This window comes from Sapajus apella, unplaced genomic scaffold (assembly GCF_009761245.1).
Source record: "Sapajus apella isolate SASKATOON/1434 unplaced genomic scaffold, GSC_monkey_1.0 scaffold139, whole genome shotgun sequence".
Lineage (NCBI taxonomy): Eukaryota > Metazoa > Chordata > Mammalia > Primates > Cebidae > Sapajus > Sapajus apella.
The window spans coordinates 1,022,857-1,045,269 of record NW_022437079.1 but is presented as its reverse complement, the minus strand read 5'-3'; the positions used below and the strand labels follow the sequence as shown (position 1 = coordinate 1,045,269).

At 36.5% G+C, this 22,413-nt stretch overlaps 1 protein-coding gene across 4 annotated transcripts in view; it reads left to right on the top strand.

The window, feature by feature from the left end:
• Nucleotides 1–21,010, top strand: part of ZFAND6 (zinc finger AN1-type containing 6) — a 58,789-nt gene extending 37,779 nt beyond the window's left edge. For all 4 annotated transcript variants that reach the window (XM_032263861.1, XM_032263859.1, XM_032263860.1 and 1 more), the window contains 5 exons: nt 6,783–6,953; nt 8,438–8,546; nt 9,436–9,536; nt 13,842–13,955; nt 20,097–21,010. In XM_032263861.1, coding sequence (XP_032119752.1) covers nt 6,800–6,953; nt 8,438–8,546; nt 9,436–9,536; nt 13,842–13,955; nt 20,097–20,245 — 627 coding nt within the window. In that variant the 5' untranslated portion in view covers nt 6,783–6,799 and the 3' untranslated portion in view covers nt 20,246–21,010. The remainder of the gene's footprint in view (nt 1–6,782; nt 6,954–8,437; nt 8,547–9,435; nt 9,537–13,841; nt 13,956–20,096) is intronic.
• The last annotated feature ends 1,403 nt before the right edge of the window (nt 21,011–22,413 follow it).

The window sequence follows — 22,413 nt, the reverse complement described above, 5'->3', positions numbered from 1 at the left end:
CAGGCTGGAGTGCAGTGGCACGATCTTGGCTCACTACAACTTCCACCTCCCGGGTTCAAGTGATTATCCTGCCTCAGCCTCTGCAGTAGCTGGGACTGCAGGTGCACGCCACCAGGCCTTTAATTTTTGTGTTTTTAGTAGCGATGGGGTTTCACCATGTTGGGCAGGATACTCTCTTATCTCTTGACCTCATGATCCGCCCACCTTGGCCTCCCAAAGTGCTGGGATTATAGGCGTGAGCCACCGCGCCTGGCCAGATTTTTGTATATTTTTAGTAGAGACAGGGTTTCACCATGTTGGCTAGGATGGCCTGGATCTCTTGACCTCGTGATCCGCCTGCCTTGGCCTCCCAAAGTGCTGGGATTACAGGCATGAGCCATGGTGCCTGGGGACGGATCTTTTTTAATCATGGATGCAAAAAGTTTCCTGCTACCCCTTACCATCCCTCATGTCTGTTTATTACCCCTATGATAGTTGGAGACATGAAGGCTCAGAACTCTTGGAATTATTGCATGCAGCCAGGAAACACTAATCTCAGGCACTTATGCCAAGTTAGGTAATTCCTCTTCTGATCAGTTAATAAAAAAAATTATAGTGTACCGTAAATCCTATTTTGCTCTCTTCTGGGATCCATTTGATACAATTGTAAAGAGAATTCATCTGTTCTTAGTTTTTAGTTTCCCAGTGATTAAAAATAGGCAGAGTGGTGGGAGCTTATCTTACCACTTTGTGTTGCTCTGCTAGTTGAAAGTTTAATGTGCATTCTTATTTAACTAGACATGTTAAGTGTATTTTTTTCTTCTCTTGAAATTGTTAGTGAAGATCCCAAATTGAAAAGGCCAATTTCAATTTGACCTTATAAGATTGCATATAAGATCAGTCAGATAACTAAAATTGAAGGTGGTCTTGAGTTGGAGAGTACACGCTCTGCCTAATAGGGCCCTAGGTTTTAATTTGGGGAACATGAGTCCAGTATTGCAGTATCTTCCTATTTTCAACAGAAGAAATCTGGAATTATGTGATACTCCCCAAGTTTTGAATGCTGACAAGTAATTTTTAAAAAGTAATAGTTACTGCCAATCAGGTATGGCTATGGGTCAGATTTAACTCAAGTTTGCTAGTTCACAATTTCTGGACAAATTCATCATTATAAATTTTCTCCCTATTTCTTTCGAGAGGAGGGAGAAAATGAAAAAAAGTATGCATTTTATAACTGCCTTGGGCTATTGGTCATTCTTGCTGAATAATATTTCATTATATAAATTATGAATATTGCACTGTGCCCTCTTAGGGAGTTGAAACCAGGGAAATTTAGTAACATATCCAAGCTTTTACAGGTAATGAAATGGCAAAGCTGGGATTCCAGCTGCTGCCAAATTGACTCCAAGCCCATTCTGTTTTCATACACCATACTTTCTAGGGAAATTAGGCTGCTCGGGTTAAATTACGTAGAGCATGAATGCTAGGTTGAGTACTCCTTTCTGGGACAAGTATTATACGAAACAGAAGTAATTAATGAGAACTGGGAGCTTTAGGAGAATTTTAATAAATGGATTAGGAGGAGGGGTAGTAAACTGTTAAAAATAACCCAGATATGAAGCAGTGAGAACCACAGTTGGGATGGAAAATAAAAGAGCATGAGACATTTCAAAATAAAACTTACTGGAACACAGCAACTGACCTTTAGGGAAGGAAGCACAGGAAACTAGGTTTAATTGACATGTATGTGCTGTTATAATTGAGTTTATGTTGCATTCATTACTATTCTTTTGTCAGAATTTTAATAATTGGTCATGAATTTTTTTTTACAGTCTTAAAGCATTTAATCTTGAATTTTTTATCCTGCTAAGAACTTCTTAGGTAAAAAGACATAAAGGAAAAACTTTTTTTCAAGAGCATGGTTATAGCTAATTAAAAGCTGCATAATATGTTAAGATTGAATAAATGAATGGAATTTAAAATGTATACTTAAAGGGAAGTAATAAGAATTGATGAATGCTCAGAAAATTAAAGGTTTTCAGGAATATGGTGGACCTTGGTAGTCCCCCCCCCCCCTCATAAATCAAAAGACACTGACTTAGCAGCTTGCCAGATAGGAACTTCGGCCAGTTACTAAGTGTTTTTGAGTATCTTTTTTTTTTTTTTTTTTAAATAGGGATATCAACAGCACCAATATCATAGGGTTCTTTAGAGGATTAAATGAAATATAAATAATAAAAACAGTTCCTGGCATATAGTAAACTCTGAATAACTGTTGAGTGTTGTGTGGGATGTTAAAGGGAATAATAGGTTGGGGATTTGACTCTAAATGTCATGAAGAGTCAGAAGTCACATTTTATGACTTCTCTCCAACTCATAGACTTTTATTTATTATACCATGCTAGTCATTTTTAAAATATCTGATATTTACCAGAAATTTAAATAAAAATTTATTATACCATGCTAATCATTTTTTAAATCTCTGTCTCTTTGGATTTGTGGTTTTATAATTCCACAACACAGCAGTTAAGGAATTGTTCTGCCCTCTCTCCTCTTATCCCTTTTCCTCCCTGATCATTTGAATGCTACACCGATTGCCCCAAAAAGGTATAGCAGCAAAGGGAGGGAGGCAGGACTTCCAGTTTCTTTGTAGCTACCCCATTTATGCCATTGTACATTCAGATGAACTAACCCTTTTATGGTTTTTGGTTTTTTTTTCAGTCTTTCTGACTCTTCATGTAAAGGTACATTTTATGGCCTAACGATTATAAATAAGGTTTTTTGTTTTTTTTTTTAAAGAAATGTGTGAGAAATCCATTGTGCCTCTTGAGTTACGAAAATCATTGTTAATTTGATGCCGTGCGGGCAGTTTGCCTTGGGAAAATTGGTATGCTGTTACATGTTTTCAAAGTTAAATCTTACTGTTTTGAAGTAATTGTAATGAAAAGCTTAGTGGTCATATTGTACTTTCATCTATGACTTTTGAGGTTTCGTAGAAATAGGATATTTCTCTCTTTTACTGTTTGGTTGCCAGCCATATATTTGTCAGTATCATTGGGAAACTTACTTTAATTACTCTCTTAACACTTTAATGTTGTTAATTGGTGATGTATGTAGCATAGTTGGTGGTTTAGACCTGAGTTCCTCCGTCTTTTTTCTCTATTTCTTCCCTAAGGAGCCTTTTTAGATTTTTTTTTCCTAAGGTGGCCCCCACCTCCAGAAAATTTTAACTCCAGAGAGATACTGTAGGTCTGTTTATGTATTTTATGTATATCTGTGTTTTATACAAGAGTTAAGTTTTTCTGCTCCTTTCCTCCAAAAATCAGTGTTCCCCCTTGAGGGGCAAACTGTGTATGTTGAGGGTGTACATTTTATAAGCAGTGGATTTTCAAAATTTTGGTGTAAATATCCCAAAGGGCTTTTGTGTATGAGAGTTGTATCTAGTGAAATTCATCATATTAAAAATTAAAGCTGAGAAAATTGTTTGAATACTAGTTTATTTTTAAATATTTTATGAAAAGTAACCACTTTCCTCTCCCCTGTATTTTTTAATGAGAAGAGTGGCATTGTTAACACATTTTTGCAGATTTTTTAAAAGTCTGCCTTAATAGCAAGATTCTAGCAGTTGCTTTGGCATTCAATCTGTTACGGTGTTATAAAGAAAATCTGGGCTCATATGTATTTGGAAAGAGTATTTTAATAACATTTTCAGATAATAGAGGTTCTTTGATATTACACCAAAACTTGACAGTTGATGGTTTCTTAAAGTATAGTTGCAGTGTGAAATTGAAACCACACAAAACAAGCTTGTTCAATCTGTGACCAAACACAAATTCATAAACTTTCTTAAAACATTGTTTTTTTGTTTTTGTTTTAGCTCATTGCTGTTGTTAGTGTATTTTATATGTGGCCTAAGACAATTCTTCTTCCAGTGTGGCCCAGGGAAGCCAAAAGATTGGACACCTCTGATGTAAAAGTTTTTGTCCTGTTACATTAAAATTCATTGGCCTTTCTCTTTGAATGTATCTTTTGTTCATGAGTAATTTCTTACTATTTCTTACTAAGCAACCAACATTGGTTACTTAGAAAATACTGATTCACTCTCTTATGATGATATTTCAAATATTGATATAGTATCAACTAATCACATTTCATTAATATCACCATGAATCTTATCAGAAACTGAGAATATTGAAAATGCTTGTCAAGGTTTTTTTTTCACTTGACTTGTCCTTGATAACAAATACTGTTAGATGTTTGAAGTGATGGGTGCACTTTGTTCATTTTCAGAATGTCTACTGAATACTCAGGTCTTAATAACCAGTTTATTAGTCATTCTTTCAGATAAAAAACATGTTCCATGACAAAGGCAATTCAGTCAGCTCACAACTCAAACAATTGTACAGTGCTTTTTCTTTCCGTCGTCATACTTCTTGACTCAACAGGAGTGTTTCGTGCATGCTTCCCATTTGTCATGCAAAATGTTAACAAGATGTGTATTCAGGGTTGAGATTTAGCAAAATTAATAATTTTTACTGTGAGAGCGTGGTGCTGAAGAATATGACTACTAGTGCAGTTGAGTGCCATTGCTTTGATTTGGCTCCTTGATAAGGCTTCAGCTCTTATTTCCCACAGCTGCTTTGGCAGCATTTGTGCTCATGTCCATATGGTGAAAAAGGCAAATAACTCACTAATAGTATTCTGAAAACAATTTTGACCTCTATAGGGGTACATGAACCATACTTTGAGAATCATTGACGTATTAATAAGTGATGGAGCTGGGGTTCAATCCAGGTATTGAATTGAATATACATTTCATATATATATATATATCTCCCAGCTCCATCACTTATTAATTAACTACATTACCTTGAACAATTACCCTGGTAGCAAAACCACATAAACATAAAAGAACACTACAGATCAGTATTCTTCACAAAATAGGCAAAAAAGGGGGGAAAAAAACCCCAAAATATTTGACGTTAGCTTTTCTATACTGTCATTGTTATTTTTTATTTTGGAGAGAGAGAGAGAGAGAGAGAGAGAGTGAGTGTGTGTGTGTGTGTGTACACACTTTTAACAGGGCTGTAGAGGAAAGAGGGTTCTGAAGTAGCATTTATTAAAATGGAATAAGAAAGATGCTTGCCAAAATCCCAAATTGTATTCATAGGCTAAAGGTCTAAATATCCTCAACAGTTTTAGGACTTTTTTTTTTTTTTTTTTTTCAACAGCAAATGCTAAGCCTGCTGCCTTGTTCTGTAGTTCAGTCAAGTGCATTATTGCTGTTGGTTTTGAAATATGTATAAATCTTCACTACCCCTCAACAGTTTTCAGATAATGTAGGGGAAGTGAAATGTAGTTGGTAACAGTAAACTGAATGCTTTCCTTGGGTATTTACCAGTTCAGGGAAATTCAGTGGTAAAACATTTTCCTTCTTTGGTTAGTCTCATTGTTCATGATCTTTGAAAACAGGCTCATCTGTAATGAGTCTATTTACATATACACCCATTTTGGAGTAACCTTCACTTAGGAGATTGTTGTTTTTTAATAAGAAAGAGGGCCCATTAGTACCTTCTGTCATGTTATTCATGCCAAAGAACCAGTTGATTTTTGGGAGAAATGGCACATGGGGTTCTCCATCTGCTGTAATTGATTATTGCTTTCATGTGCTTCCCAAACAGTTCCTTCAACCTCAGCATCACTTGCCTGTCTGACTAATGCTTCTGTCCTGTTAATTTTTAATATTTGTTTTTTTAGTTTTAACTACTTAAAAAAAATAAAAATTTCCACCAATTAGGCAAGTAATATCTTCATTTTAGAGAATTTTAAAAGTTAAGGTACAAATCAGGGAAAAGCACTAGCTTCATCATCTTGGGATATGTTCATTACTGTCCTTTTTGATGATTAATGGGTGCTCCTTTTTTCCTAATTGGCAACATATTGTATACACATTTCATATTGTGCCTTTTCATTTATTATCAGTATTTCCCTCCATCAAAAAGTATTCTAAAACATTTTTAATGACTGAATAACTTTTGTCATTAATATGTATCATGCTTTAAAAAAAAAAAAACTATATACATTCTCCTAATGTTTTCAGTTTATCAAAATTATAAATATGCTGTGAAGCATATCTCTTATATTTTATTATTTTTTTTTTCTGATTATACTCTGGTCATTCTGTTGAAGACCCTTAAAGGAGAATGACTGGTTCAGATAGCAATATTTGTTTTTTCACAAGGTTCTTTAAGTGAATTGCTAACTTGCTTTCCAAAAAGATTGAACCAATTTATTATCATTTTATAAGCATTCAGCTCAGTTCTCCATATCTTCACCAGAACTGATACTAATGTTAAATGCTTTTAAAACAGAATAAATAACACACATTAGCACATGAACTTCCAGCAAAGGTTTAAATGCTTAGAAATTAAATAGTATAACATACATCAAAACTTACAGTATATATTTCTTATTACTAGGAGAGTCCCAACTGAACTAGACTTAATGAGTTGTCCTTAACCTTCTAGAGGTATAGTCTTCAAAACAGATTTCTTTCTCTAGGAGTTCTTTATACTTTCTGAGCCTGTACAGACCTGCTTATGTAGAGTGGGTTGGAGAGAAAAGTTCAATGTGTGTTCTTTGGTTTTTATATTTTTCTTCTTTTAGCCCTATGTCTTGGGACAGTTATATAGAGTAGTTTGGTATATGTGGATTTTTTTTCTTTATCACATAAAGCAGATTTGGATAATATGTGATTGGAAGTTATGTGTCTGAGTTCTTTGCTAATTCTATATAAATTTCAGGTGTGCAACGGAGGAACATGGCTCAAGAAACTAATCACAGCCAAGTGCCTATGCTTTGTTCCACTGGCTGCGGATTTTATGGAAACCCTCGTACAAATGGCATGTGTTCAGTATGCTATAAAGAACATCTTCAAAGACAGAATAGTAGTAATGGTAGAATAAGCCCACCTGGTAAGTAATTCTGGTAAAACTCATCTGTATTCAAAATTGAAGTACACGTACCCAATACCCTGTTCTGCTCTCACATTGTACTTATATTACCATATTCATATCAGTAAAATGTCTCATTACACGTTGTGATTATCAGTAGTGAGGAGTTAAGAGTGAGTATTGTCACTCATTGAAAATACTGTAAATTCATATCATAATCTCATTTGCTGTGGCTGTGGAACCCTATTACCTTATTAAAATAGAGGGGACATCTCAAGTATATATAACTGTCTTGGAAAGTAAGATAAGGGAGTGATGAAAGGACTTTTGTTCTTTTATCTGGTGTGACTTTTACAGCTTAAGTAGTTGTTGAAGGAAAGGGTGGGTTATTGATAAGCCCACCTCAGTGGACTTTAGAGGAAGCTTTACTCCAGTAGGAAGGAAGGTTATAGCGGATTAACTCACAGTAAGGAATGTTCAACCCCAGTTCGCTAGGGTTTTTTATGCCTTTTTGTGTCAAAGGATATTCTGGGAATTGAGGTGGTCTTTTGTTTCAGTAGTTGTGTAAGAAGGATCATGAGGATTCTGAGTATAAGCTTTGCAAAAGGAAAGGGTTTAATGTATTCATTTAGGATAGTTCTCATGTGGGATAATGCCTGCATGTATAGATTTTTGTGGTTAATGAAAGTGCAGGCTATTACTTAGTTCATTTAATATTGTGTATGAGATCTTGTCTGTTTCTGTTCAAGCCAAAACCTACAACCATTTAACCAAAACTTAAGATTTTCTTAAGGCTAAGATCAAATGAGTATAAATTGTTTTAAATTAAATCATCATCTACATTTATAACCTAATGTTCCTGAGCATAGATTTTAATTCTGAACCTATATATTTTTTTTTTTTTTTTTTTTTTTGAGACGGAGTTTCGCTCTTGTTACCCAGGATGGAGTGCAATGGCGCAATCTCGGCTCACCGCAACCTCCGCCTCCTGGGCTCAGGCAATTCTCCTGCCTCAGCCTCCTGAGTAGCTGGGATTACAGACACGCGCCACCATGCCCAGCTAATTTTTTGTATTTTTAGTAGAGACGGGGTTTCACCGTGTTGACCAGGATGGTCTCGATCTCTTGACCTTGTGATCCACCCGCCTCGGCCTCCCAAAGTGCTGGGATTACAGGCTTGAGCCACCGCGCCCGGCCTGAACCTATATTTTTAATTGCTATATCATCTTATTTAAATATCTCATTGGTACTCTATACTTGGATGATATTCAGTCCTAAGAAGTAGGAGTTCAGCTTATTAATTTATACAATTTGTGTATGGTTTAAAATAAACGTATTTTTAATTGGTAAACCTTTGAAAATTTTTTAGCTAAAATAATGAACCAGCGTATTACATATTAAAACAAAATCTCTATACTATATTCTGTGGAAAATGGATTTTTTTTTTTTTTTTAGATAAGGTCTTAGCATATAGAATCACTAATATGGAATGTGATACTGTTACAGCAACCTCTGTCAGTAGTCTGTCTGAATCTTTACCAGTTCAATGCACAGATGGCAGTGTCCCAGAAGTCCAGTCATCATTAGACTCTACATCTTCATCTATGCAGCCAAGGTAAGATGTAGTCTCGAATTATAATGGGAATGCTAGTGAAAACTAAAGAGTACATTCTGTTTTTGATTAACTCTAATAAGGAAAACTAAGTAAAGCTACTTTAAGATTAACTGGCCTAAAATTTTATCTATCTGATTATAACTAGTTAGAAAAAGCGATTTCTTGCTTTTACATTGGGGGTTTGGGGGTTATCGTTTAAGTCTTAGAATTATTTTTCAGGCGTCTTTTCCTTCTTTCTCATAATATATCCTGACCTACTCCTGAAGTCCTTTGGAAGCATGTTAAGTGAAATGTTAGGTCTTATTCTGCAAGTATTACTTAACTACCTTGCATTTAAAAAGTACAGCCTTGTCACATACTATCTTTAATATCATGATGTAGTACTCATATTTGTTTGTATTGTAATATGTATATATATGTTTTTAAACTCTGAAGTCACATCATTTAGAAGCCTGCATACAGCAATACATGTTTGGTCTTTATTCTGCTGTTAGGAACGAGTATATTAAATTCCTACGCTGTGGTTTCTTTTTTGCAATTCATGATAAGAGATGTCCAGTTTTGCTATGCCAGAATATCATTGATAGCTTTGCCTTAGGGTTCTTTAGGCATGTCTTTATCATGCTAGTTTTCATTTAGTGAATTCATGTGCTACTTGAAATTCACAAAGGGCATATGCACTATTGCTTTGTTTCCAAGACAGGAAGATTCTGGTCCACATTGATCTCTAGTTTTAAAGCTGTATGATTATGTTTAAGTTATTTTAAAAAGTATCTCTGTATTCTTGTCTTAATGATATACTTAGATATGTTGAACTCTTACTATGTCACATTAGTTAATATTCATGTGTGGAGATCACCTTTTAAGATGAAATATTTTGCTTTTCTAGCCCTGTATCAAATCAGTCACTTTTATCAGAGTCTGTAGCTTCTTCTCAGTTGGACAGTACATCTGTGGACAAAGCAGTACCGGAAACAGAAGATCTGCAGGGTTTGTATATGAACTAGCATGTATTTTGTTATTTGAGTATTTTGGCCAGACACTATCCCAGGTGCATGTATAAAATATTACCAGGTTAAAACACGTATTTTTCTACTGAACACAATACTTTATGTCCTTAAGTATTTAATTAACATGTTGGGGAGCCGTTTCACACTTATATAGAATTTTATCAGCATAAACATTGCAAATTCAAAATTTATTTAGTTTGAAAAATACAATCAAATGAAAGTGTGGCACATTATACTGTGCCACACTTTTATTTTATTATTTTGGCTGGTTCGGTCTAAATACTACTCTCTAAGAAAACTGGGACTGCTGGTTTGAGGGGAATCTGTTTCTTTCATTTTTTGACTCATTATCTGAAAGACTGTATACGTCTTGGCTGGCACTTCTCCCCTTTTTCCCTATGTATGCAATAGCCACATGTTCTTGTCCATGCTCTTGTATTTCTATTATGCAGCTCAGAGTGATCTAGGAAGACTTGAAAATTTGTATGAAGGCGTTTGTAGTAGGGAGAGAGAACAGAGTAGGCCATTTTGCAGGCTGCTAAATAACCTCTGCTTAATTAGTTGTATTCTATCAGTGTGTGGAAATAACATGATAACCACAGAAAGATCTCTGGAAAGATAAGCCTAATGAAGAGCAGCGTGTCATTCTGTCTGTGGGATGATTTACCAGTGAAATTCACTGTGCCTGGTGTTAACACGATAGTAATAGATACGTCTGGCAATCCTAGTTTAAGTCTGCTAAATTTTTAATTTAGACCAGGCACAGTGGCTTATGCCTATGATCCTAGCCACTTGAGAGGCTGAGGCAGGAGTATCTCTTGAGTCTGGGAGTTTGAGACTAGCCTGGACAACATAAAATTAGCCGGGTAAGGTGGCACATACCTGTAGTCACAACTATTCAGGAAGCTGAGGTGGGAGGATTGCTTGAGCCCAGGAATTCCAGGCTGCAGTGAGCCATAATTGTGCCACTGCTCTCCAGCCTGGGTGGGCACCAGAGCAAATCCCTCACGCCCGATCTCAAGAATTAAAATAAGTAAGTTTAAATAAGCTAGGTAATTCCTCTTGCTTTTATTTCATACCCAGCAAATACTTGACCCAGTTTGCTTGTTTGTGTAGATTTTGTATAACAAAAGAATATATTATGTGGTCAACATAAATATTCTAGTCTATCTAGCATATTGTTATAAATTCATAAATGTTTTAAGCGAATAATTTTTATTTTTTAGTTAAAAAATTTAAGGAAGGGCAGAAATGAGGAATGTTTTTAAAGAAATAAGGAAAAGACTGGGCATGGTAGCTCATGCCGGTAATCCGAGCACTTTGGGAGGCTGAGGTGGGTGGATTGCCTGAGCTCAGGAGTTCAAGACCAGCTTGGGCAATGTGACAAAACCCCATCTCTACAAAAAATACCAAAAATGAGCTGGGTGTGGTGGCACACCCATGTAGTCCCAGCTTATCGGAAGGCTGAGGCATGAGAATTGCTTGAACTGGGAGGTGGAGGTTACAGTGAACCAAGATTGAATTGCTTCCTTTTGCATAACTAGAATTTGATAAGGTATTCTTTGGTGTTAAAGCTCACATAAAAACTGAGGAAACAGGATTATTTCTGGGAATCATAGACTTTTAAAAATAGTGCTATATCATCTTATCTGTGAATTCATTTGGTGACTGTTTAAATTCAGGCTGTCAGCTGTTAGTTTCAGGTAAGCTGATACATTAGCCTCGTGGGTATATAATTGACATTTATCGTTCCCACTTTTGAGCTGTAGCGTATAAGCTTTTAGATACCCTACTGATCCTTCACTTTAAAGACTGCATTTGCCTCAGTTAAAAAGAAAACATTCGCCTTCTTCAGGGCTTTAGGGCTGATATTGTGAAATGTCTGCAGTAGCATTTGTATGCATAGACAATAAATGTATTTTTACTCTTCTCCATTTCCAGATCCCATTTAAAGTTTGTGCCTCAGGAGTTAAACCAGTTTTGTTAAAAACTATAATCTTGTGATAGTGTTACTGCCATTAAAGCATTATCTATATGAACTTTTAAAAAATATCAGACTGTTTTGGAGAACAGGTTAGATATTACAGCTTAGAGATTTCAAAACCAGTCAATACAATAGGTTCATTTCTGATTGCAGGTTACGGTGTTTTTGAGTCTATGTGTATAGCTAGACAGGCTTATCTGATACTGTTTAGGAGCTGGGGATAAACAGTAAATAAGACGTTCAGCCAAGCCCTCTTGGAGCTTACACTCTAGGGATATTTATTCATTGAAAATAAAAGGTGTGATGTATCTATATTCTGTTTCAAAAATAATATGTTCATAGTATATTACTAGACCTGTCTCCTGTCTAGTTTCAGCATGTAGGTGGAGTAACATGCTATAGAGTTTGTCATTAGCACATACTTACTTGTTTGTGGTATTTTGCTTTTTATCATCTTTTGTTGAAATATGAGATAATGGTGTTAACATAAGCAGGTTAGAGTCAATCACAGCAAATGTCTGAGCATGTAGTAGGATGTGTAGTTCACTGTGATGGGACTGGAGGTTCAAATGGAGAATAAGGTAACCATCCCTCTTCAGTGAGCTTACAGTGTTGTTGGGGAAATGAGGCACATAAATAGGTAAGTAATTCAGTTCAACAGATGCTAACTGTTGAGTGCCTGCTATGTGGTTGGAGACACTGGGATAGGCACTGGTAATGGGACAAATAGGACAGATGTCTGTCCTCAGAGAATTCGCAGTTAAACCGGGTTAAGTCAGTGAGGGAATTTTAATATGAAAAGTGCTATACATAGTAGGGTTTCCCACGCCAAGGTTGTAGGAGAGGCAGTGGAGGAAGAGCTGATTATAAAACCTTAAACAAGAAAAACAAATTAGAGTTAGCCTGGTAAAAAGAGAGACAAGAGGGACATAGAGTATTTTATATGGAAAGGACAACTTGTACAATAGCGCAGAGGCAAAAGAGAGTTTGATATGTCCAGGGAAACTGCAGGTACTTCAATATGGCTGAATCATGGAGTACTGTTGAGGAGTAGTGAGAGATGAGGCTAGAGAAAGAAGGATGAAGAAAATCATGAAGGACCTCTGGGCTTTATCCTGGGGGTTAGGTGGGAGTCATTGGGGAATTCTAAACATCAGAGCGAACACCATTAGATTTTCACTTAAGGCAGATGATTGGATGCAATGTGTGAAGCATGGATTGAAGAGGGAACTCATGTGAGGTGCCCAGTATTTGGAAAAGGTGTTAAGGAAAATCAGAGTGATAAGCTAAAGACAATTGAGACAAGGAAGAAGGTATTTGACCTTGGTCTTGAAAAAGAAGAGGACCTAGATCAAATAGGGAAAAAAGGAAACCTTTTTGAATAGATTATAAGAAGTGTGTAAAATGCAATAAAGTATATTTAAAAAAAAAAAAAAAAGTGTGAGCAAAGGTACATGGCATATTTGCAGTGTAGATTAATGGAGCAGTGGATTCCTGGAGAAGGTCTAGTTGGTGATAAAACTGGAGAGGTTAAGAATTTATCCATGGTAAATTTTTATCCATTTTAGAGCAAGATGTCATGTCTGCAAGGTCACATTATAGATTCTGACTCTGGGGATAGCATTCTGGAGGGCCAGGGTGCAACAAGAGGGAGGCATGTTAAGATTTCAGAGTAGTAATTTAACCTGAATCTTGGCAAATCTGGCTTTGGTTTCCATATATAAATGCATCAATTTATTATGTTAATTATAACATGTTAAAGCTTCTTTGCTTCAATTTGCCTTATTTCTAACATTTAAAGCGCTTTCATGTGAAACATTGTGGGAACTTGAAACTTAACTTTAAATTCCACAGAATCATGGTTTCACCTTTCCCCTACTTGTTCTCTGAGAAACCTATGTCATTCTGACCCCAAGCAATATCAAGAAGTATGCATATGGCAATTTTCTTGCACACTCCCTTAGAATATTCAACTAGTATTTGTTTATGTGCCTTTTATTGAGCAAATACATAGTAATTAGAAAAATCAGAAAATACAGTTTAAACCAAAAGAAGAAAGTCTATAAAATCACTGTTAACATATCATTACATATTCTAGATTATTTTCTACATGTGTATACACATACATTTAACAAAAAGAGGTCATATTTGTAAACAACTCTGTAATTTAATAAGACTAGTTTTCTATACTAATAAACAAATTCCTCTGTATCCTCTGAATAATAGATTAGAGAGGGTGGGATGAGGAATAGCAAAATCTTATTGAATAATTAAATTTTGCCACCTTCCTATTTTTGTCAGCTTCAGTATCAGACACGGCACAGCAGCCATCTGAAGAGCAAAGCAAGTCTCTTGAAAAACCAAAACAAAAAAAGAATCGCTGTTTCATGTGCAGGAAGAAAGTGGGACTTACTGGTAAGGACCTGGATCAAATGTTTAAAATTAAGATGATGTGGCCGGGTGCAGTATCTCATGCCTGTAATCCCAGTACCTTGGAAGGCCAAGGTGAATTGATCATGAGGTCAGACGTTCGAGACCATCTTGACCAACATAGTGAAACCCCATTTCTACTAAAAAGACAAAAATTAGCTGGCGTGGTGGTGGGCCCCTATAGTCCCAGCTACTCAGGAGGCTGAGGCAGGAGAATTGCTTGAACCTGGGAGGCGGAAATTGCAGTGAGCTGAGATCGTGCCACTGCACTCCAGCCCAGGTGACAGTGCGAGACTCTGTCTCAAAAAAATTTAGATGATGTTTTGTAATAATACATAGTTTACTATTATTGACTTCAATTGAGATTGTTCCTGTTCCCTTGAGAGTTAATATTGGATATACTTCAGCTTCTGAATTTTAAGGAAATAAAAAATAGCCTTGATTATGTGCCTACAAGTGAAATGAATAGCTTTAAAAACAATTCATTGCAGCTGAATTTAGTAGTAGTAGACAAGTAAGGTTGGTGTGCCAGATGCTGTGAAAGGTCAAAGATGTGACTCCTGCTTTCAAGGAGAGAATATTTTGAAGTACTTGGTTAGCTGTGTATGTATAAAATACATGTATATTAGCCCTATGTATAAAATAGGGCTAATCATATGTTGTTGTGTGGGTTCAGTGAGTTAAGACATGTAAGCAGTTATCCCAGTGCTGCCCCACAATAAGTAATCAATATATGTTGGCTACTGTAACATAGCTATCAGATGCAGATGGTGGTGGGAGGGAGAAAGAAATGTTCAAAAGCATTTAGCAAAGAAAGTACATTAAGTGCAGTCAGATTGCTCTGGAAATTCAGAGATAAGAGCAACTAATTTACATTTAAAAATGGTAGTTCTTAGAGGCCCAGCAAGGAAAGGTTCGTGACGGCAGAATGTTTCAGTGCTTCTAGAATAGTGAGTAGGACCTATAACTGATGGAAATAGAGGCAATTCAGACAGAAAGGATAACTTGAAAAAAATGCATAGGGCATGTGCGGGACCATGAATAGGGAAATGTGGCTGTGTAACACGTAATATGTGAACAAGAGTGTTGCGTACTGCAAGTACTGCAATCCAACAGAAATAAAGAAATAAGACTAAAAACATAGACAGTTGACCCATGAACAACATGGGACTGTGTGGGTCCATTTAAGAGTTTTTTCTAATATATTGGAAAAGTTTTTGGAGACTTGCTGCAATTGGAAAAAACTCACAGATGAACTGTTTAGCCTAGAAATATATATTTTTTTAATTAGGAAAGTTAGGCATGTCTTGAATGTGTAAAATATGTGTAGATACTAGTGTATTGTATCATTTATTACCACAGAATATGCACAAATCTATTACAAAAAATTTAAATTTTATCAAAACTTGTCTACAATTGCAGATCATACATAAAGCCATTTATAGTCGAGAAATGTAAACAAATGTAAAGATGTAGATTAAGTGATAGTGGCATAAAAGTTACTATAATATGTACTGTACTTCTCATAATTTCATGGCCACCTTCTATTGCTATTGCAGTGAGTTCAGGTACTGCAGGTATCCACTTAAAATGCTGTGAGGCACTAATCACCTCTGTGTCAGCCGTTTGTCTCTGTAGTAAATTGCCTAGCACAGTAAAAGGTAATCTCTTGTGGTTCTCATGTATTTTTCATCGTGTTTAATGCAATACTATAAACTTTGTATAATACCATAAGACTCATACAGAGTGCCACTAGTGGTACTGGAAGTGCTCCCAAGAAGCAGAGAAAAGTCACAACATTACAAGAAAAAGTTGAATTGCTTGGTATGTTCCATAGATTAAAGCCTGCAGCTGCAATTCTGCCATTTCAAGAAAAATGAACAATGTCTGCCATTTCAAGATAAATGAATTCAGTGTAAGGACTTTTTTTTTTTTTTTAAGAAAAGAAAAGAAAATGTGTGAAGCCGCCTCTGCAGCTATGCCAGCAGGCACAGAAACTTTGTACTTTTTTATGAAATACCTTTTTATTTTGTGTTGACAATGCAGCTTTTATGTGGGTGCAGGATTGCTATAAAGAAAGGCATACCTATAGATTATAATACAATTCAAGGAAAAGTAAAGTTATTATATGACAACTTTTAGATTCTAAAGACTTTAATACCAACAAAAGATGGTTTGATTTTTTTTCTTTTTTTAATTGAAATGGAGTCTTGCTCTGTCACCCAGGCTGGAGTGCAGTGGCATTATCTTGGCTCACTGCATCCTCCGCCTCCTGGGTTCAAGGGATACTCCTGCCTCAGCCTCCTGAGATGCTGGGATTACAGGCACGTGCCAGCACGCCAGGCTAATTTTTGTTTTTTGTTTTTTGTTTTTTTTAAGTAGACACGTGGTTTCACCATGTTGGCCAGGTTGGTCTCAAACTCCTGACCTCAGGTGATCTGCCCACCTCAGCCTCCCAAGGTGTTGGGATTATAGGCATGAGCCACTGTGCCTGGCCACTTTGGTGATTTTAGAAAAAGGTTTGGCTTATAAAAAGTGAAGATAACGGGAGAAACAGCTTCTGCCAACAAAGAGGAAGCAGGTAAGTTCCGAAACTATGTTAAGAAAGTCGTTGGAGAAAGAGTATCTGCCTGAGTAAATTTTTAATGCAGACAAAAGTGCCTATTCTGGAAAAAAAAGAAATCACAAAGACATTTAGAAATAGGGAAGAAAAGTGAATACTACAACTTAAGGCAGGAAGAGAGAGTCTAATTTTACAGTTTTGTGCAAATGCAGTTGGGTTTACGATCAGGACTGCCCTTATCTATAAAGTTGCTAACCCCCGAGTCTTGAAGGGAAAAAGATAAAGATAAACACCAGCTGCCAGTCTTTTGGTTGTACAAGAAGAACACCTAGACAACATGAACCCTTTTTCATGGTTCGTTACATTAGTGCTCTGTCCCTGAAATCAGAAAGTACCTTGTCAGTAAGGGAATGCCTTTTAAAGTTGTTGTTTTTAAGATGGAGTTTCATTTTTGTTGCCCACGCTGGAGTGCATTGGTGCAATTTCTGTTCACTGCAACCTCCTCCTCCCAGATTCAAGTGATTCTCCTGCCTCGGCCTCACTAGTAGCTGGGATTACAGGCGTACTCCACCATGCCTGGTAAATTTTTTATATCTTTAGTAGAGACAGGGTTTCACCATGTTGGCCAAGCTGGTCTCAAACTCCTAATCTCAAGTGATGTGCCCACCTTGGCCTCCCAAAGTTCTGGGATTATTACAGGCCTGAGCCACAGCACCCAGCCTAAAGTTATTTTGATATTGAAAAATTCCCTGGCCACCCAGAACCTCATAAGTTCAGCACTGAAGGCATCGAAGTGATATGCTTGCCGCCGGACAGGCATCTCTAATTCAGCCTCTAGGTCAGGGGTCACAAAGACCTTTCAGGCTCATTGCTTATGGTACTCTATGGAAAATATTGTCAGTGCTATGGAAGAGAACCCCAATAGAGAGAACATCATACCACTGAAGATACCATTATCGTTTAGACAAAGATATGAAAACGATCAAGCCCAAAACAGTACATTCCTATGGGAGAAAACTGTGTCTATGTGTTGTGTATGACTTCACAGGATGGAAATCATGGTAGAGATTGTGGATATGGCAAGAAAGGTGGGGGATTAAGAATTTCAAGATAGGGCTCTTAAAGACATTCAGGAGCGAATAGACACCAAACCAGAGGAATTAACAGAAGATGACTTGATGGAGATGACTGCTATCAAACCAGTGCCAGGCAGTGAGGAAGAAGACCTAGAAGAAGCAGTGCCAGAAAACAAATTGACGGTAGACTGTCTGACAAAAGGGGTCTGAGTATTCAAGACTGCTTTTCACTTTGGCAACATGGACTCTTCGCTGATCAGAGAGAACTAAAACTGAAGCAAGTGGGGGAAGAAGGATTGGTACCAGAGGGAAACATTTTTAGAAAAACAAAAAAGCAGAAAAGTCAGAAATTACATTGTATTTCCATAAAGTTACACCAAGTATGTCCGCCTCTCCAGCCTCCCCTTTTACCTTCTCCACCTCTGCTAACCCTGAGACAGCAAGACCAGCTCCTCCCCTTCCTCTGCCTGAAGACAAGGATGAAGACCTTTATGATGATCGACTTTCACTTATATATTCTCTTAGTAACATTTTCTTTTCTCTAGCTTAAGAGTACATTATATATTAATACATATAACATAAAAACATCTAACACAAAATATGTATTCGTTGACTGTTACCAGTAAAGCTTCTGTTAATAGGCTGTTAATAGCTCACGTTTTGGGGGAACAAAAAGTTATACTTGGATTTTTGACTTGTTAGAGGGATCTGCATGCCTAAACCCAGCATTCTTCAAGGGTCACCTGTACTGAGGTTAGTTAGAAAGTAGTTGCAGCTACAGATGTAATTTATTGTTTACCATGTGCCAGGCATTGTGCTGAATACTTCTCATAAAAATCGGACTTACAGGGAAGAGTAAATAAGATTTTGAGCAAAGGTATGCTTTAGATAGATTATTTCTGGTAAAGGAATGGGTTGGAGATGAAAGAGAAAGGAAGTTAGAGTTTAATATCACAGATGCTTCAAGGCCGGGCATGGTGGGTGGCTCACGCCTGAAATCCCAGCACTTTGGGAGGCCAAGGTGGGAAGATTGCTTCAGGTCAGGAATTTGAGACCAGCCTGGGCAACATAATGAGACCTCCTCTTTAAAAGAGAAAATTTAAAAAGATGTTTCAGATTTGCCCATACCTTAGCACATGTATATTTAAAGAATATAAACATGGCCCAGTGCGGTGGCTCACACCTGTATTCCCAATGCTTTGAGAAGCCAAGGTGGGAGGATCACCTGAGGCCAGGAGTTTAAAACCAGCCTGGACTACATAGAGTCAGTTTCTACAAAAAAATTTTTTTAATTAGCTGGGCATGATGGCATGTGCCTGTAGTCCCAGCTACTCAGAAGGCTGAGGTGGGAGGATTGCTTGAGCCCAGGAGGTTGAGGCTGCAGTGAGCTGTGATTGTGTCACTGCATACCAGCCTGGATGACAGAGTGAGACTCTGTATCCAAAAAAAACCAGATATTAGACATTAAATATACATATTTAATATTAAAGATAAACTTTCTAAATCTCACAAACCCTCAAACTTTATGATTAGAAGGCTGAGATTTAGTAATTTTCATTCTGTCCCATCTCTCAGTCTAATACAGTGTTGTTTGCTTCATGTTTCATTCATTATTATGAAGTTATAAATATGTTTTTGAAGTCAAAACTGTGGCAAAGGAAGTTAACATCAAATATTAATGTTTAAAATACTGATTCCTATGCTCCATTTCCAACAATTGTATCATACGAAAAAGTTCTAATTTGGAGGAGCAGGACCAGTTTTACATAAAGACTGTCTGCACCCATTACATCTCAATTTTGGCTTTAACCCTGGGCATTTCCTTAAAATTAAGTAGCGTTTATTGTGTTTTTTACCATATGTTCAGCAATAAATTAATTCCTCATTTAATCCTTATATTATTATTCCAAAATTACAGATGCAGAAATGAGGCTAATTTGCCTTCATTAGTAAGTAGAGCCACACTGAGGCAGTCGAACTCTAAATCCCATGCTCTTTATCTCTCAGCTGCAGTACAGTTCACATCTCCATTGGAGGTTAGCAGAGAAAAGCAAATATTAAAGCTGTGTTCTTTGTTAACAGTTCTTTCAGAGGTATTATTTGATCTTTCTTAAATAAATGCTACGACTGCTTTCTGACAGTAGGCTTATTTTCACATTTTAGTGTTTGGATTTGAAAAATGTTCTACGTTTTCAATCTAGCAACTGTGTTTTTTGATAAAAAGTAATTGTGGCCATATTACAGGTGAAGAAACAAATTCAGAGAAGACTTGCTCTAGTGCAAACCCACCTTTGTAGGTAGGAACAAGAAATGAAGCTGTCAGATAGTGAATAAGAATGTCATTTGTGAGACTGTGTATTTAGAATGATTCTTTAGTTTACGTTGCTGCCCTAAATATATTGTGCTGTTCAGTATTAATTATTATGCCAAAGACCTTAATAGTTCATCTTCAATGCAACTCATGTATGCACATTACTCCATTTTCAGGGTTTGAATGCCGGTGTGGAAATGTTTACTGTGGTGTACACCGTTACTCAGATGTACACAATTGCTCTTACAATTACAAAGCTGATGCTGCTGAGAAAATCAGAAAAGAAAATCCAGTAGTTGTTGGTGAAAAGATCCAGAAGATTTGAACTCCTGCTGGAATACAAAATCCTTTGAGCATCTGCAAACTAAAAGTTGACTTGAGGTTTTTTTTCCTAGGCATTGGGAATGTAGAGCAGTGTGTCTTGCATAGACCTTTTAATCATGCATGTCATCGAAAGAATAGATTTTTGTTTTTGTTTTGAAAATGACTCTGAACATTTATTTCCATTGCAATTTCTGTGGCTGAGAAGACTTAAACTTTACAAGTATTATCCTTTTAAGATCATTTTAATTTTAGTTGAGTGCAGAGGGCTTTTATAACAAACGTGCAGAAATTTTGGAGGGCTGTGATTTTTCCAGTATTAAACATGCATGCATTAATCTTGCAGTTTATTTTCTCATTGTGTATGTATATATCGCTTTTCTCTGCAGCACGATTTCTCTTTTGATAATGCCCTTTAGGGCACAACTAGTTATCGGTAACTGAATGTATCTTAATCATTATGGCTGCTTCTGTTTTTTCATTAACAAAGGTTATTCATATGTTAGCATATAGTTTCTTTGCACCCACTATTTATGTCTGAATCATTTGTCACAAGAGAATGTGTGCTGATGAGATTCTAAGTTTGTGTGTTTAAACTTTTTTTTGAGCGAGGGAAGAAAAAGCTGTATGCATTTCATTGCTGTCTACAGGTTTCTTTCAGATTACGTTCATGGGTTTGTGTGTATACAATATGAAGAATGATCTGAAGTAATTGTGCTGTATTTATGTTTATCCACCAGTCTTTGATTAAATAAAAAGGAAAGCGGAATGCTGTCTTGTATTACTTTTTCTCTTCTTTCTGGTAGTTAATTTTATTTTTTGGTTAAGGTTTTCTACTTTCCAAATTTTGTAAAAGAACTATCATTTGTCTCACATCTGCTTGTGACTAAGCTTATCGTCATAACTGTAATTTTGTTTTCCTCTTGAGTTGACGACCTGAGCACATCTTTAAAGGCAAGCACTCCTCTCTGTTACTTAAATGTATTTTCTAGTCCTTGTCTGATTCTCTTTTCTGGACTCGCACAGCCAATTAACATCTAATATAAGCTTCCTTTTTTTAAGCGGATCACCTGAGATCGGGAGTTCAAGACCAGCCTGACCAACATGGTGAAACCCCAAGAAGCTTCTTTTTCTTGTAGGCTTAGAGAAATTTTAAGAGTATGATTCAAACTGCAGAGCAGTTGTAGAATTGCGGAGTAGAACGACCCCTGAGATGATTTGTCCTATGGTTTTCAAATGTGTCTGGTAACCAAACTTTTTTAAAACATTAAATATTATATAAAACAGATGAAGGCAGTAATTTTCCAATGTAAGTTTCTCAGTTTAAAATTGTTTATGTACATGTTCTATTTAAATAAAGGATGATTTAACATCAAAATCTGTGAATTGATCACATTAACAGATGAAAAAGAATAAACTGTTAAACTAAATAGATTCAGATAAAGTAATGGAATTTAACCACCCATTCATAAGAAAAATTAAAAGTAACGATAAATTAAGACTAGAAAGAAATTTCCTTAAGCTGATAGTTCTTTGTGAAATCAATGAGACTAACAAACACAAAACCAAACATCAACCAAAAAGAGGAAACTTACTTCCCTTTAAAGTCTGAAACAGGGCAGGCATGGTGTTTCACACCTGTAATCCCAGCACTTTGAGAGGGTGAGGCAGGTGGATCACGAGATCAAGAGGTCAAGGCCATCCTGGCTAACATGGTGAAACCCTGTCTCTACTAAAAAGACAAAAATTAGCTGGGCATGGTGGCACATGCCTGTAGTCCCAGCTACGAGGGAGGCTGAGGCAGTAGAATCGCTTGAACCCAGGAGGTGGAGATTGCAGTGAGCTGAGATTGTGCCACTGAACTCCAGCCTGGCAACAGAGCAAGGCTCTGTCTCAAAAAAAAAAAAAAAAAAAAAAAGATGACTGCCCACTAATAACTGCTTACTATTCAAAATTGTGTTGTAGATTATGGCCAGTGGAGCAAGACAAGACAGAAAAATGGTAAGAAAAGAGGTAGCACTCATTATTTGCACATTATTTTTATAGAAACATCATAAACTTGCTAGAAAACATGGTTTAGTTAGGTAGCTATAGTATTAGGTTTTAGAAGAGAGTTGGCGTTTCCTTACACCAGTTGCCTGGAAAACATCGATTGACAATAATACCAGAATA